Raw genomic sequence first — 12336 nt, 5'->3', positions numbered from 1 at the left:
TATAAACATGCCCAAGATAACATTGTTCACATTGATAAAAAAAAAAAAAAAAACCTTCCATTGCTAATTAGTAAATGTTATGAACTAAAAGAACGTGTAAAATTATTCCAATCGACTTTAGTAATAAATCAAGCTTGAATTACTTCATATACAATTGATTTTGAACTAAAAAGCTATAAACTAAGTAGTGCTTGGAGCCTAACAATTCTTATACATTTTCAATATATGACAACTACTTTTTAAAATATAATATATATTACTAAAAACAAGAAAATTATACGTTGACAAAGATGTTTGAAAATTCAACAACTCTTATTCTTCTTTCATTAAAAGTCATAATCATCAACTTAGAGAGTTAGGATCCACTCGACCATAAAAACAATTTGACCATTTAGAATGTCACCTTCCAAAGTTCTTTTCTTCTTCGTCACATGTCAATAAACACTATTTTTTGAATAGAAAATTTAACTGTAGTAATTCAAATGTGCTATCATGATCATCATATTTTCGTGTTTATATGTTGATTGTAATCATAATAATACTTAAAGCAGTGAGGAAGAATAAGAAAAAGATGGTTTCAAGTGAGAGAGTTGAGGGAAAAGGAAAATAATAGAAAGAAAAAGAAACGAGAGGTAAAAGTAACTCGTGAGTTCAATGTTGTTGAAACCTAGTACGTTATGATTTAGTGTTAAAATCATGGCTACATAAAATGATTTAATTTCTCTAAATACTATTAAGAAAACAAGAAAAATTATCGATGAATCTGTTGAACTTAGATATAATTAAATAATAGCATAACGTTTAAGTATTTTTATTCTTAATCTAGAACATTCTAATTTTCATGGAATTTATTGAACTTAAACATAAATAAATAATAACATAACCTTTAAGTATTTTTATTCTTAATCTAGATCCTTCTAATTTTCTTGGAATTTCACCATAGTTTAAATACAATAAATATATATATATATATAACAAAATTTCATAAATATATATTTACCATTTTTGTAAAAATATTTGATTTTATTTAAAAAAATTCAGAAATTCACTGAAAAGTCTTTAACATCAAGATGAAGTCAAATTAATTAAAAGAATTAAATGGAAGAATTAGAGCGTTTAGAATAATTTCATTTTAATTATTGTGTTAAACAAGGAAAGAAAAAGAAAATTATAGAATTGTACAATATCTATCTTCATCTACCTCTTCAAAAATTAAATTAAATTAAATTAAGACCCAAAAAGGAAAAGAGAGAAATAAGAAGGAAGGTGAGAGGATGGTGACTTGGGGGATAATTAACAAAGCAACCAAATAAATGAGAAGAAAGAACAGCTCACTTCAACCAATAGGAAAATTTGGGTATCTTTTCTTTCTTCTTTTTAAATTAAAGAAAAAAATATCCTAAAATGAAAAACTTTAGGCTTAAATTACTATTTTGTCCCTTACTTTTCCACTTCTTCATTTTTTACCTTATTGTACTTTTCTATTTCTATTTCTAATTTATACTCTTAATAAACTTTTTTAAAAAAATTTCTACAAAATTATTGCTTTTCAATACATGAAAATTATCGTTGTTGTTATTAAACCAATTTTAACAAGAAAATAACTCAAAAATACTAAATATTAGATTTATCACGGAATTAGTATTGGTGTATTTATAACAAAATATTTATAACATATAGTAAAAATTTTCAGATTCTATCGATAATATATCTCGATAGTTACAAATATGCTTATATCATAAAAACCTACCAATTTCTAGAATCCAAAATTTTGTTATAGCTAATAAATGTTCTAATTTATTTTACTATTTTTAAATATGTCACTTAACTTTTTTATAATATCGTAAAAAATTAACATAAAATAGTGTAAAATGTTTATTTACTAATTTACATATTTCTTTAAATTCTTATTTCATATTATTGTAAGGTTTGAGACTTTTTCATTTAAAAGAGAAACATAAAATTAGAGCTTTGAAAATAAAATAAAATAGAAAACAAGTGAATGTAAAAATGTAAATTTAGTGATAGAAAAAATGTATATGAAAATGAGGAGAGGTGGGGGGCAAAATGGGTATTTGAATTTAATGGTAATGGAAGAAGAAAGTGAAAAAGTCAAAAGTCAAATATTAAGAACGCGCTGCGTATAAAGCTCCGATGAATACACGCGTCTTCTTCTTCGATGAGCGTTTTGGTCTATGTTGTCTGTTGTTCGTTCAATTCAACCTCTCTCTCTCTCTTTCTCAGTCTCATCCAATCCCTAATTTTTCTGCTTCAGCTTCTTCAATTCTTTCCCAATTACCTGAATTTCTTACCAATTTTCTATCTTTAGAACCTCAAATTTATACTTCCCCACTTCTTCATTTCCCCTTTGGTTCTTCCTGTTTCTGTGAGAATCCAATTCCTCCCCCCCCTTTTTTTTTTTTTGGCCTTCTTAAATACCTTCTAGGTTTCTTCCTCCTCTCCTCCTCGGATCAATCGTCCCCCATTTTCTTGTTCTTCTTAAGGTGACAGATCCCCGAAGCCTCTCCCAGGGTTCGTGTGGACTTTAAATTTCACTTGCCTTCTTTAGTTCTTTGGTAAATTTTATATTTCTTGATCCATTTTGGGCGGAAATGGGTCGCTAGCCTTTTTCCTTTTTATTATTATTATTATTACTACTACTGTTTTTTTTTCTTTCTTTGTTTTCCTCTCTTGGAGGGTACGTTACTTTATTGATCGTCTTGTTTCTCTGCTTTCTGATGGTCTTTGAATCTAGAACCATGGCTGTGTTGATGTAATTTCTTGACCCTTTTGTTCTTTTGAGTTTAGAAGCCCTGATTTTGGCCTTTTGATTTAATCTCCTTTTCAAAATGTCGTCTGCGGGTGTCATTGCTCTTTGTCCAGTTCGCAATGAGCATTTAGTTTATCATAAACGTCTAATTACTCCATCTGCTTTGGAATCTAATGAGTCGATTTGGATATATGTTTCTGTTTCGGGCTCGATGAGTCCTATGCCCATCTTTGCGTCGGAATCCATTGAATCTGTGAAGTTGAGGATCCAATCTTGCAAAGGATTTGTGGTGAAGAAACAAAAGTTAGTTTGTGGAGGTCGAGAATTGTCTCGGAATAATTCGTTAGTTCGTGATTATGGTGTTACGGATGGAAATGTGTTGCATTTGGTGCTTAGATTATCAGATCTTCAGGTCATCAATGTCAAGACTTATTGTGGGAAAGAGTTTACCTTCCATGTGGAGCGGGATAGAGATGTTGCGTATGTAAAAGAGAAGATTGCTACTAAGGTAAAGGAGTTTGTGGACGTTGTTGATGAGCATGAAGTAGTGTGCGATGGAAATCCACTAGATGATCATAGCCTTGTAGACGATATTTGTAATAGGCAGGATGCAGTCATACATTTGTTTGTTCGGAAGTCTGCAAAAGTACGGGGCAGACCTGTTGATAAGAACTTTGAGCTCTCTATTGTGGCATCAAATTTCGAAGAACAGTGTAAATCTGAGTTTTCTAGGGAAAATAACCAGAAGGAATACAATGAGGATAAGGAAGCTTATAGGACAAAGTATGAATATGATAAAGAAAGTGCACCAAGGCCTTATCCTAATGGAGGTAGTGTTATGGAGCCCATTGTGGTTAACCCTAAGGTTGAATTACCAAAACCCATTTGGGATATGGTGAACTCTACTGTAGATGGCTTAGACTGTGGGCATTTTCCAGTTAGCTCTTTGGAGGGAACCGGTGGAGCATATCTTATGTTAGACCGGTCGGGAAAGAAGTATGTATCTGTTTTTAAGCCAATTGATGAGGAGCCAATGGCCTTAAACAATCCACGGGGGCTTCCATTGTCATTAGACGGTGAAGGGTTAAAGAAAGGAACCAGAGTTGGAGAAGGAGCATTTAGAGAAGTTGCAGCTTACCTATTAGATCATCCAATAAGTGGACGGCGTTCAATGTTTGGTGACAAGAATGGCTTTGCTGGCGTTCCTCCTACAGCATTAGTGCAGTGCCTTCATGATGGATTCAACCATCCCAGTGATAAGTCAGTTAAAATTGGTTCTTTGCAGATGTTCATGGAAAATAATGGGAGTTGCGAGGATTTTGGTGCTGGGGCTTTCCCTACCAAGGAGGTCCACAAAATTTCTGTTTTGGATATTAGATTGGCAAATGCGGATAGACATGCTGGAAATATTCTATTGGGAAAAGAAAGAGAAGGGGATCAAGTTGTGCTTATTCCAATCGACCATGGATACTGCTTGCCAACAAGTGTAAGTTTTCTTTACTCGCTGTTGGCATATTTTAAATTTGGTTAAAGTATGAAAGGCCCTTGAATGTTGTCATTTGTTTCAAAAAAACCCTGCACTTTAAATGGTAACAATGTATGTTGCCCTTGAACAATTTTTTTTAAAAATTGGATGAAAATTGAGACACAAAATGTTATGGACCTAAAAAGACACTTCAGATCAGCGCAGTATTTTAGATGATCATCACAGAATTCTGAGTCTCGTTTTCGGTTTGAAATACTAATGATTTCTATTCCATTGGTAGTTTTGAATGCTTATGAAAGTTCAAGGTAATATTTGATTTTTGAAAGTGTGGCGGTATGGCAAATTCAAGGGTATTTATTTTAATTTAACCTTTAAATTTTCATGACCTAAAGAATCAAATATTAGACTCATTCTTATGCTGAATTTTGTTGGTTGGAACTTAATTTGTTCAGGGAGATTTCAATGGACTTTTTCGAATTAGCCTTACTCGTATTCCATCAAAATGTATCTGAATTGATATTCTCTGTCATTTCAGTTTGAAGATTGTACATTCGACTGGCTGTATTGGCCACAATCCCAGCAACCATATGATGCTGAGACGTTAGACTACATAAATTCACTGGATGCGGAGGAAGATATCGCCCTTCTCAAGTTCCATGGATGGGACCTGCCTCTTGAGTGTGCACGAACTCTTCGCATTTCAACCATGCTTTTGAAGAAAGGGGCAAAGAGAGGGCTCACGCCATTCGACATCGGTAGCTTTATGTGTAGAGAAACCTTGACGAAGAAGTCAATGATCGAGGAGTGCGTGGAAGAAGCAATTGATTCTTTGGTTCCTGGTACAAGTGAAGCAACATTCCTTGAAAGTGTATATGAAATCATGGATCTCCGCCTTGATCAGATTGCTGCTTCATTGTCCTGATGGGGAAAGCTAAAGATCATTTTTAGTAACTAATAATAGTTGTAAGTAATTAATTAAATATGTGGATAATGCACATATATGATGATATATATAATATATATATATATGTTAATGAAATGTTATGATCTCATGTAACGAAACGACAGGACTATATCTGTTCTGCTTCTTTGTTCTTTGTAATAGCCGCTGAGAAAGGGTTCTCTTTGGCTTTTTCAAATGGCACTTCCTTTGGAATTGCTGTTCTTATTTCATGCTTGTATTTGCTCTCCTAAGGTCTTTCTCCTTTGGAGTTTCAATGGAAATTTAATAAAATATTTATAAATTTTTTAATTTTATTTTTTCTCATTCTGTTAATTATGAATGATTGAACAGAGCAGGTTGTTTATAAGGATATTGTGTTGTTCCTTTTGTGAAGCATTTTTTAATCGAGCCTCTACTAAAGTTAAGATTTAAATTCTCTTTTTAACTTTGCAGTTTATACACTGATCTTTTGAAATGCACATTTTCATCCATTGTTGTTCCTTTTTCTGGAAAAATTGACAAAACTAGCAAACTTTTCGCTTTTATTTTCTAAAGTAGCACATGTTTTTTAGGACTCGTAAAATTGTTTTTCTTGAGATCGACTACCGAGATATTCTTAAAATATTATAATTTTCTAACTATATCTTCTTGGTGCTAGACCGATATTCTACCAATTTTCAAATTTTCTCCGGTTCAAAAAAATTGTTCAAACCTTTTCAAATGTTAACCAGTCGAGACGAAGTAAAAACTTTCTTTTGTTTTAATTCATGTTTTGGAAACGTTAATAATAGGACTTCAAAGAGATGAATCTGTTCCATTTACTATTGGCAAGCTCATTAAAAAAAAATCAGTTCCTTCCAAAATGGGATTGAGTCTTCGAAACAGACCTCGAAAAGAACTACTTCTACAAAATAGATGTGTAAAAATGTTTTTAGCTCAACCTTTTATTGAAGAAAAAAAACTAAAGGATTTTGGAAACAGTTTTCAAAGAAAGGCTCTCAATGCTTGACATTGTAAAAGCTAAATCTCAATTACAAGAAGGTTGGAATTGGAAATGGTTTCAAGGCCTTTTTTTTTTTCTTCTTCCTGTTAGATTTGAAGAATAGATATGAACTGATTCAAGATTGGCTTCTGGTGGATAAAGTTGAAGCAAATGTTATGCATTACAGTCAAATACATAAAGAGTTGAATCTCTAACAAGTTTACTGTTTATTTTGTTCTTTCCAAATCCGTCCCGTGATCCGCAGCTTCAGCTCTTTCCTTTCTCCTCCCGAAAAGAACAGCGCCATGTTTCGTTGTATAATGAGACCGTCATGGCTGTCCCTAACTTTCTTGTGGTTGTCCCGAATGCTTCGAGGGTTGCCTTCCCATATCAGCTTCCTACCATTTCCACCAACCTCGAGGCTGTAACTGAAGTTTCGAGCGTCGGTTTCGTCCCCCATGAATCGCAGAAATGCCATGTAAACTGGTGCCATACCCAGCTGAAAGGCTTCAAAATGAAGACAGAAATACTGGCCAAAGCAGTGGAAGACCTGAGCCAAAGGTGAAATAAGAGCATAAATAGAAGCTCATTATAAGTGAAAAATAATCTTGAATATTGTCACCCACGACTGTTCGATCATGTTGAATGGATACGTACAGTTAGCATCCATGTGGCGTTTTCGACTTCGCATGGATTAGCCTTTACATAACGATGATTAAACGTGCATCCAGAATGCATATCGACCTTGTGATCATCCCGAAGATGGGAAACAAGGAAAGGAATATTGCCATCAATTGGGCAGTCTGATCCAGCATAAGGGCAGGTATATGGTCTATAGTAACAGGCAGATTCATGTTTGAGTTTGCTGTAGTAAGGCAATATCTCCTGGCACCCAAATGTGGAGAATTTACAAGCCAGTTTAAGCGATTCAGCTATTTTTTCTAATGCTAGACATCTGATATCACCGAGCTCTTGCCTGCATGTCGGGCAACGGTTGTCTACCCTTGTTTTACACGAAGAACAGAGGGTATGCCCATTGGGACACTGCACAAACAAAACAAAAAGTTCAAAACATTCAGCAATTTCTTCTCGTCAACTATCCCAAACTGGATAGTCATTACCCGAAATTCATTCATGAAGATTCAATATCATTTAACGCTAGAGATTTCACAAGATTGACGAATTAGTTGTTTTGTCCTTTCGAAGAATCCACACATATCGTGGTGCGAATACCAAAATAGACAAGACATTCCTACGTGATAGTGTTAAATAGACATACACACATACACATAAACATCTATATCCAGCCAAAGCCAAGAAGGGAGTATTCAAAAATCGTCCAGGAGTTCTAAGATTGAGTTTGACATAAGTTCCCAAGTGATTTTGGATGAAAATAAACGTCACATTTAAGAAATTCAAAAATGATTTTAGAATATTTTTCCAGAAACACTTGATGTAGATTATGCAAAAATGATTTCTAAAGTTATTGGCTGAGAATCATATAAAATCAATATTGTAATTTAACACTTGTAAACTTTGAGATGTGATGCGACCAGACAAACTTGTGACTAAAAATTTAGAAAATGTAACCACACCCATAAGCAAGTTAATTTTACAACCACTTTTATTGAAAATGTTTTAAGAACAAGTATAATTTTAGGAATTGGTTACTAACATCAAACAAGAAGAAACGAGACCTGTCGTTTGTACTAACCTAATGCAAAACTAACATCGTTGCATAGCACCACATAGTCAACAAGAAATCAAACAGAATATTAGATCAATTACTCAACTTTATGATGCTGTATTGAAAAATACAACCATCTATTTACCATGTCCAATGCCTATCCTAAGTGCCTCAACCTTCTAACTCGCTTATGAAACCGTATGCTATAAGCAAAAGAGATGATCTGAGCATTGATTTAGAGCAAAACCTTTGACAATATTCAATCTAAATTGAAATAGAAAAAGAGATGATCCCAGCATTGTGAGTCCAAGAGAATCCTATATTCTAGCCATTCCAGCCTGCAAGTACCACTGAGAACTCGATTTGGAACGGGGAAGGTAAAACAATGAAGTAGATTCTTTTCAAATTTCACCTTCACCATTCCATTCACCTGCCCTATGCAAGCCTGATCTTGCAGCGCTAAGATAGTCGTTCTAAAGGTCAAACATAGGATTCCCACTTCCCCAATTGATGATATTTAAGATAATATGAGAAAGAGATCCCAGATTTTCCCCTCCATGTATTAATTAAACTAACCTAAAAAAGAGCCACAATTGGAACATGATTTCAGTTTCTGAACAAAGTTGACTAAACCACAACAAATGATAGCAACACAACAAAATGGCTCTTCATTTTGATGATTATGAGTATATTGAAGGGCAGGGCTTTAGCAAACAATTTAGACTCACAAAGATTAGAAATCTCCACAAAGGCAAAGGCAAATGAAAATGCAAATAACTATAAAAATAATCATTACAAGAACCGATCGATCGAGAAAACCAAAGGCCCAATGGAGGAGAAGAATCTCAAGAACCTCTAACAACAGACCCACAATACGAAATAGATCAGAAAACAGAAAGCAGAAACGGATCAAAACAGTGATTGAAGAAAAGAAAAAGAGGGTTGGGGGAAAGGAACCTGATGAATTGGGGGATACATAGAATTGGTACAAACAGGACATTCAAGAAGCTCATGGACACTTGTGGTTGTGGGATTGTCGTTATTGTTGATTCGAGGCTTGGAAATCGAAGGAAACTGACAGTGACGTTGAAGGGTCTTATCTTCCTCGTCCATCACATCCATGGATGGCATACCATCGATGCCATCCAGCTCCATTTTTGCAGAACAAACAAAGACCTATCCAACTGGGTATTAATTAAATCGAGAGAGAATCAAAATGTGATGATGGGTTTTGAAGGGGAAGAGGTATTCGCCATGAAAACCGGCGAATTGGGGATAGAAATGAAAAGGGTATCGAGAAAAAGTGAAGAATGAATGAAGAAAGGAATGAAAATGGATGATCAAAGAGATGAAATGGGTGGTTGAGATTAGAGAAATGAGGAGAAAGAAGAAGGAAGGAGGGATTTAGAAGGAGAGATTAGTTAATAATGGAAGTTTTTTCTTTCCCTTTTTCATTCCAAAATTTCTGATAGGTCGATACGAGGGACAGAGATGTCGATGTGGATCGGTTATAAATGAAGAAAGTTCCTTCTTTCTGAGCTGTTCTTCTCTTCTCACTTTTCCTTTTTTTTCAACTTCTCCTACCCAATTAACAAATTATTTACACAACAAAATCAAATGCAACAATTAAGTTCAAATCTTTACATTTTCATAGTTCATTATTTAGTTTCATATAATAGTTTATACTTTATAGTTGATTGTTTTAAAATAATAGTTATCTAATACCATCTTTACTAAACATATTCGTTATTATATTTTCTTCCACGAAAATTATTATAAATATTTAGCCAATTTTAAACTAAATTAGATTTATTGAACCGATTATGGAATAAAATTAAACAATCTTTAAAGTGAATATAGTTCAAAAATAATTGACCGACTTTATATCGACGAAAGTTTAAATCTTTATAATCCTTTGTTATATATAAGCATAATTAGATTAGTTTTTTATTTCTTAGTATAATAAAGGGTAGGTGTTTGAATCACATACCTAAGTGTATTAGTATATCTCGTTGAGTTGTACTCGGTGCTCATTTAAACATATATATAGATTAACTAGTTGGTTTCAAGTCATTGTAATATGGACTCAAAATTAGAAATGGTCACAAGATGGAAACTAGCCACACACATTTCTTATTAGAGGTGAGCATGATAGACCAAAAAATCGAGTCGACGGACCAAAACGGACCATGGTTTAGTTGAAGATAAAAGAGAGGTTGATATGTGTCAATTTGAGAAAAATCCAAATCGATAGCTTCTTTAAAAAAAATTTCAAAGGTTTAAACTGACTTAAATCGACGATTCAACTGACCAATGGTCAGTTTGTACTCTTCGTGACCGTGATCGGTTAAAACATTTACAAAACCGATCATAATCGATTTGGTCAAAAAATCGACTTCGAGCGATCGATGTTCAACCCTAGCTTCTATTCTATCATCGTTATGAAATTTGTTGTAAGAAGTAGTTCATGGATTGGTTTTAATCGAACAATCACTTCACATTTGTTTTTAAGAAAACAAACCATATAGATTTTTTAGTTGGAAAACATTTAATAAATGACTAATTTCCAAAAAAGAAAACAAAAAGAAGTTGTCTCATTTGAAGAAAATTGTTTGGGACCTCTTAATAAAAGCCAAATAATATTCCATATGCATATATACATATCAAATTAAGACATTTATTCAAAAATAAAAGATTGTCCTAAAAAGAGAGATTTCAAATACTATCAAAGTTCCAAATAGATATCTATTCCACTTCTTATTATTCACCTAACAAATTAAATATAATGTATTTTACATTTTAAAGTTTCTAATTTTAACTTTTAAACGATTGCGTCCCATAATTACCAATTAAGTTATTTTTCATTATAAAAACATTTAACATAATTAAGTTAATATGTCAACAATGTATTGTTATACTGACTTATTATTATGACACGTGGAACAAACGCGTTGTTTAAACATGTCATGGAAAAAATAAATAAAGTTTACATTTATATTATGCAAGCATATGTAAGTTTTATGTGTAGTGACGTATTCATTTGTCTAAATATGTTAATAAGATAATAATTAATCGTAACAATCTGTTTACATTGTTGTTTTGTATAGAAGAACAAACATTAAAGACAAAATTGAAAATTTTAAAAATTAGTAATGCTTTAAGAACTACGAATAAAAAAGTTGAATGTATGTTTTGATTTTTAATTATTTTAGAGTTTTGATTTTATCTCTGATGTAATTTTTTTGGACAGTTAATACAACTTAACTGACATATAATATTTGTTAACAACGAAGAGATTTGTTGTTCAATTAACGAATATTTTGAGATTATTGCAATACCATTAACAAATGTATTAAATTTACATGGTGGAAAAATGAGAATATAATTGAAAAATTAATATTTATATTAGGGATGACATTGAAACTTTGAATAAAGATTGGGACCAAATTGAAATAGAAACTAAATAGTAGGACTAAAATATTTAATTTGACTCAATAATAATAACAATAATTAGTTTCTCTCTCAAATTATTGTACTTTGGAATAAATTACAAAATGGAATTTCATTTTTAAATTGTTTTATTTGAAATAATTAATTTTTCCTAAGATAATAATATAATATTAAGATTCCTAACCTTAGCTTCTTTCTCTCTTTCTTCTCCAACACAAATATTATTCATTCTCAACATACTCCTAAACTCTATTTTAAAATCTAAATTGGGTAAAATTAAATTCTCATACCTTAGTACAAAATTCTCATGAATTTTAAATATGTAGTTTTGTAAATACGAATTATAATACGTAAAAGTTTGTAATAAAATAAGATCAATATTAATGTCTAAAAAAAAGGAATAGCTAAAGGTGAGTATGATAGACCAAAAATTTGAGTTGACCAACTGAAGGTGGTCTGTCGGAGATAAAAACGAGTTTGGTCGATATCAGTTAGAAAAAAATACATTCAACAGTTTGTTTGTACTTCTTTATGGTCCGGATCATAATATTTACTAAACCAATTATCATAATCAGTTTGGTGGAGATTTGGTTAAAATACTTATTAGTAGCGATACGAAAAGTTAATGATAAAATGATGTCTAATAGATAGGTTAATTAATTAAAATTTGAAAAACAGATAGTAATAAAGAAAGAAAGAAATAGGGAGAGATATTAAATGATATGGTCAAATAAAATAAATTTGATGTACACATCATTTTATGATATATTGAGCTATCCATTGTTTTTTTTTTTTTTTTTTTTTTGTAGTATTTTTCTTTTAAATACATAATAAACAAAAGCTTAGAAACAATGACATTTATCATTTAAAATTATCTTCGAAATATTTCTATAAAAAAAAACAATTCTTTGATTGAAAATAAATTTAAAATGTTAGTAACAAACGAAAATTTCCCCATATATATCAATTAAATTAATTCTTCTGAGGGTGGGTTAAAAATTATTTTTAGAAAATATTT

General features: G+C 31.9%; 2 protein-coding genes across 2 annotated transcripts; one reads left to right on the top strand and one right to left on the bottom strand.

Moving 5' to 3' along the window:
• The first annotated feature begins 2170 nt into the window (after positions 1-2170).
• LOC101209114 (phosphatidylinositol 4-kinase gamma 4) lies at positions 2171-5513 on the top strand. The gene is made up of 2 exons (XM_004140538.3): positions 2171-4256; positions 4792-5513. Exons 1-2 carry the CDS (start codon positions 2850-2852, stop codon positions 5176-5178), a joined length of 1794 nt encoding a protein of 597 aa, XP_004140586.1. The 5' UTR covers positions 2171-2849; the 3' UTR covers positions 5179-5513.
• A 667-nt stretch (positions 5514-6180) lies between these two features.
• Positions 6181-9344, bottom strand: LOC101209363 (E3 ubiquitin-protein ligase SINAT3). Its single transcript, XM_004140539.3, has 3 exons — positions 8826-9344; positions 6839-7225; positions 6181-6731 (listed from the first exon to the last, which is right to left on the bottom strand). The coding sequence occupies exons 1-3, from the start codon at positions 9021-9023 to the stop codon at positions 6402-6404; spliced, it is 915 nt and encodes a 304-aa protein (XP_004140587.1). The 5' UTR covers positions 9024-9344; the 3' UTR covers positions 6181-6401.
• Positions 9345-12336: the final 2992 nt, after the last annotated feature.

Source organism: Cucumis sativus, chromosome 6, assembly GCF_000004075.3.
Source record: "Cucumis sativus cultivar 9930 chromosome 6, Cucumber_9930_V3, whole genome shotgun sequence".
NCBI classification, from domain to species: domain Eukaryota; kingdom Viridiplantae; phylum Streptophyta; class Magnoliopsida; order Cucurbitales; family Cucurbitaceae; genus Cucumis; species Cucumis sativus.
The sequence above is the reverse complement of the archived record's forward strand: the minus strand, read 5'-3'. Positions and strand labels throughout refer to the sequence as shown.

Coding starts and splice junctions, on each gene's coding strand:
- LOC101209114 (XM_004140538.3), top strand. CDS start 2,850: ATGTCGTCTGCGGGTGTCATTGCTCTTTGTCCAGTTCGCAATGAGCAT. Junction 4,257..4,791: donor GATACTGCTTGCCAACAAGT/GTAAGTTTTCTT, acceptor CTGTCATTTCAG/TTTGAAGATTGTACATTCGA.
- LOC101209363 (XM_004140539.3), bottom strand. CDS start 9,023: ATGGAGCTGGATGGCATCGATGGTATGCCATCCATGGATGTGATGGAC. Junction 7,226..8,825: donor TGTATCCCCCAATTCATCAG/GTTCCTTTCCCC, acceptor TTGTTTGTGCAG/TGTCCCAATGGGCATACCCT. Junction 6,732..6,838: donor ACGCCACATGGATGCTAACT/GTACGTATCCAT, acceptor CCTTTGGCTCAG/GTCTTCCACTGCTTTGGCCA.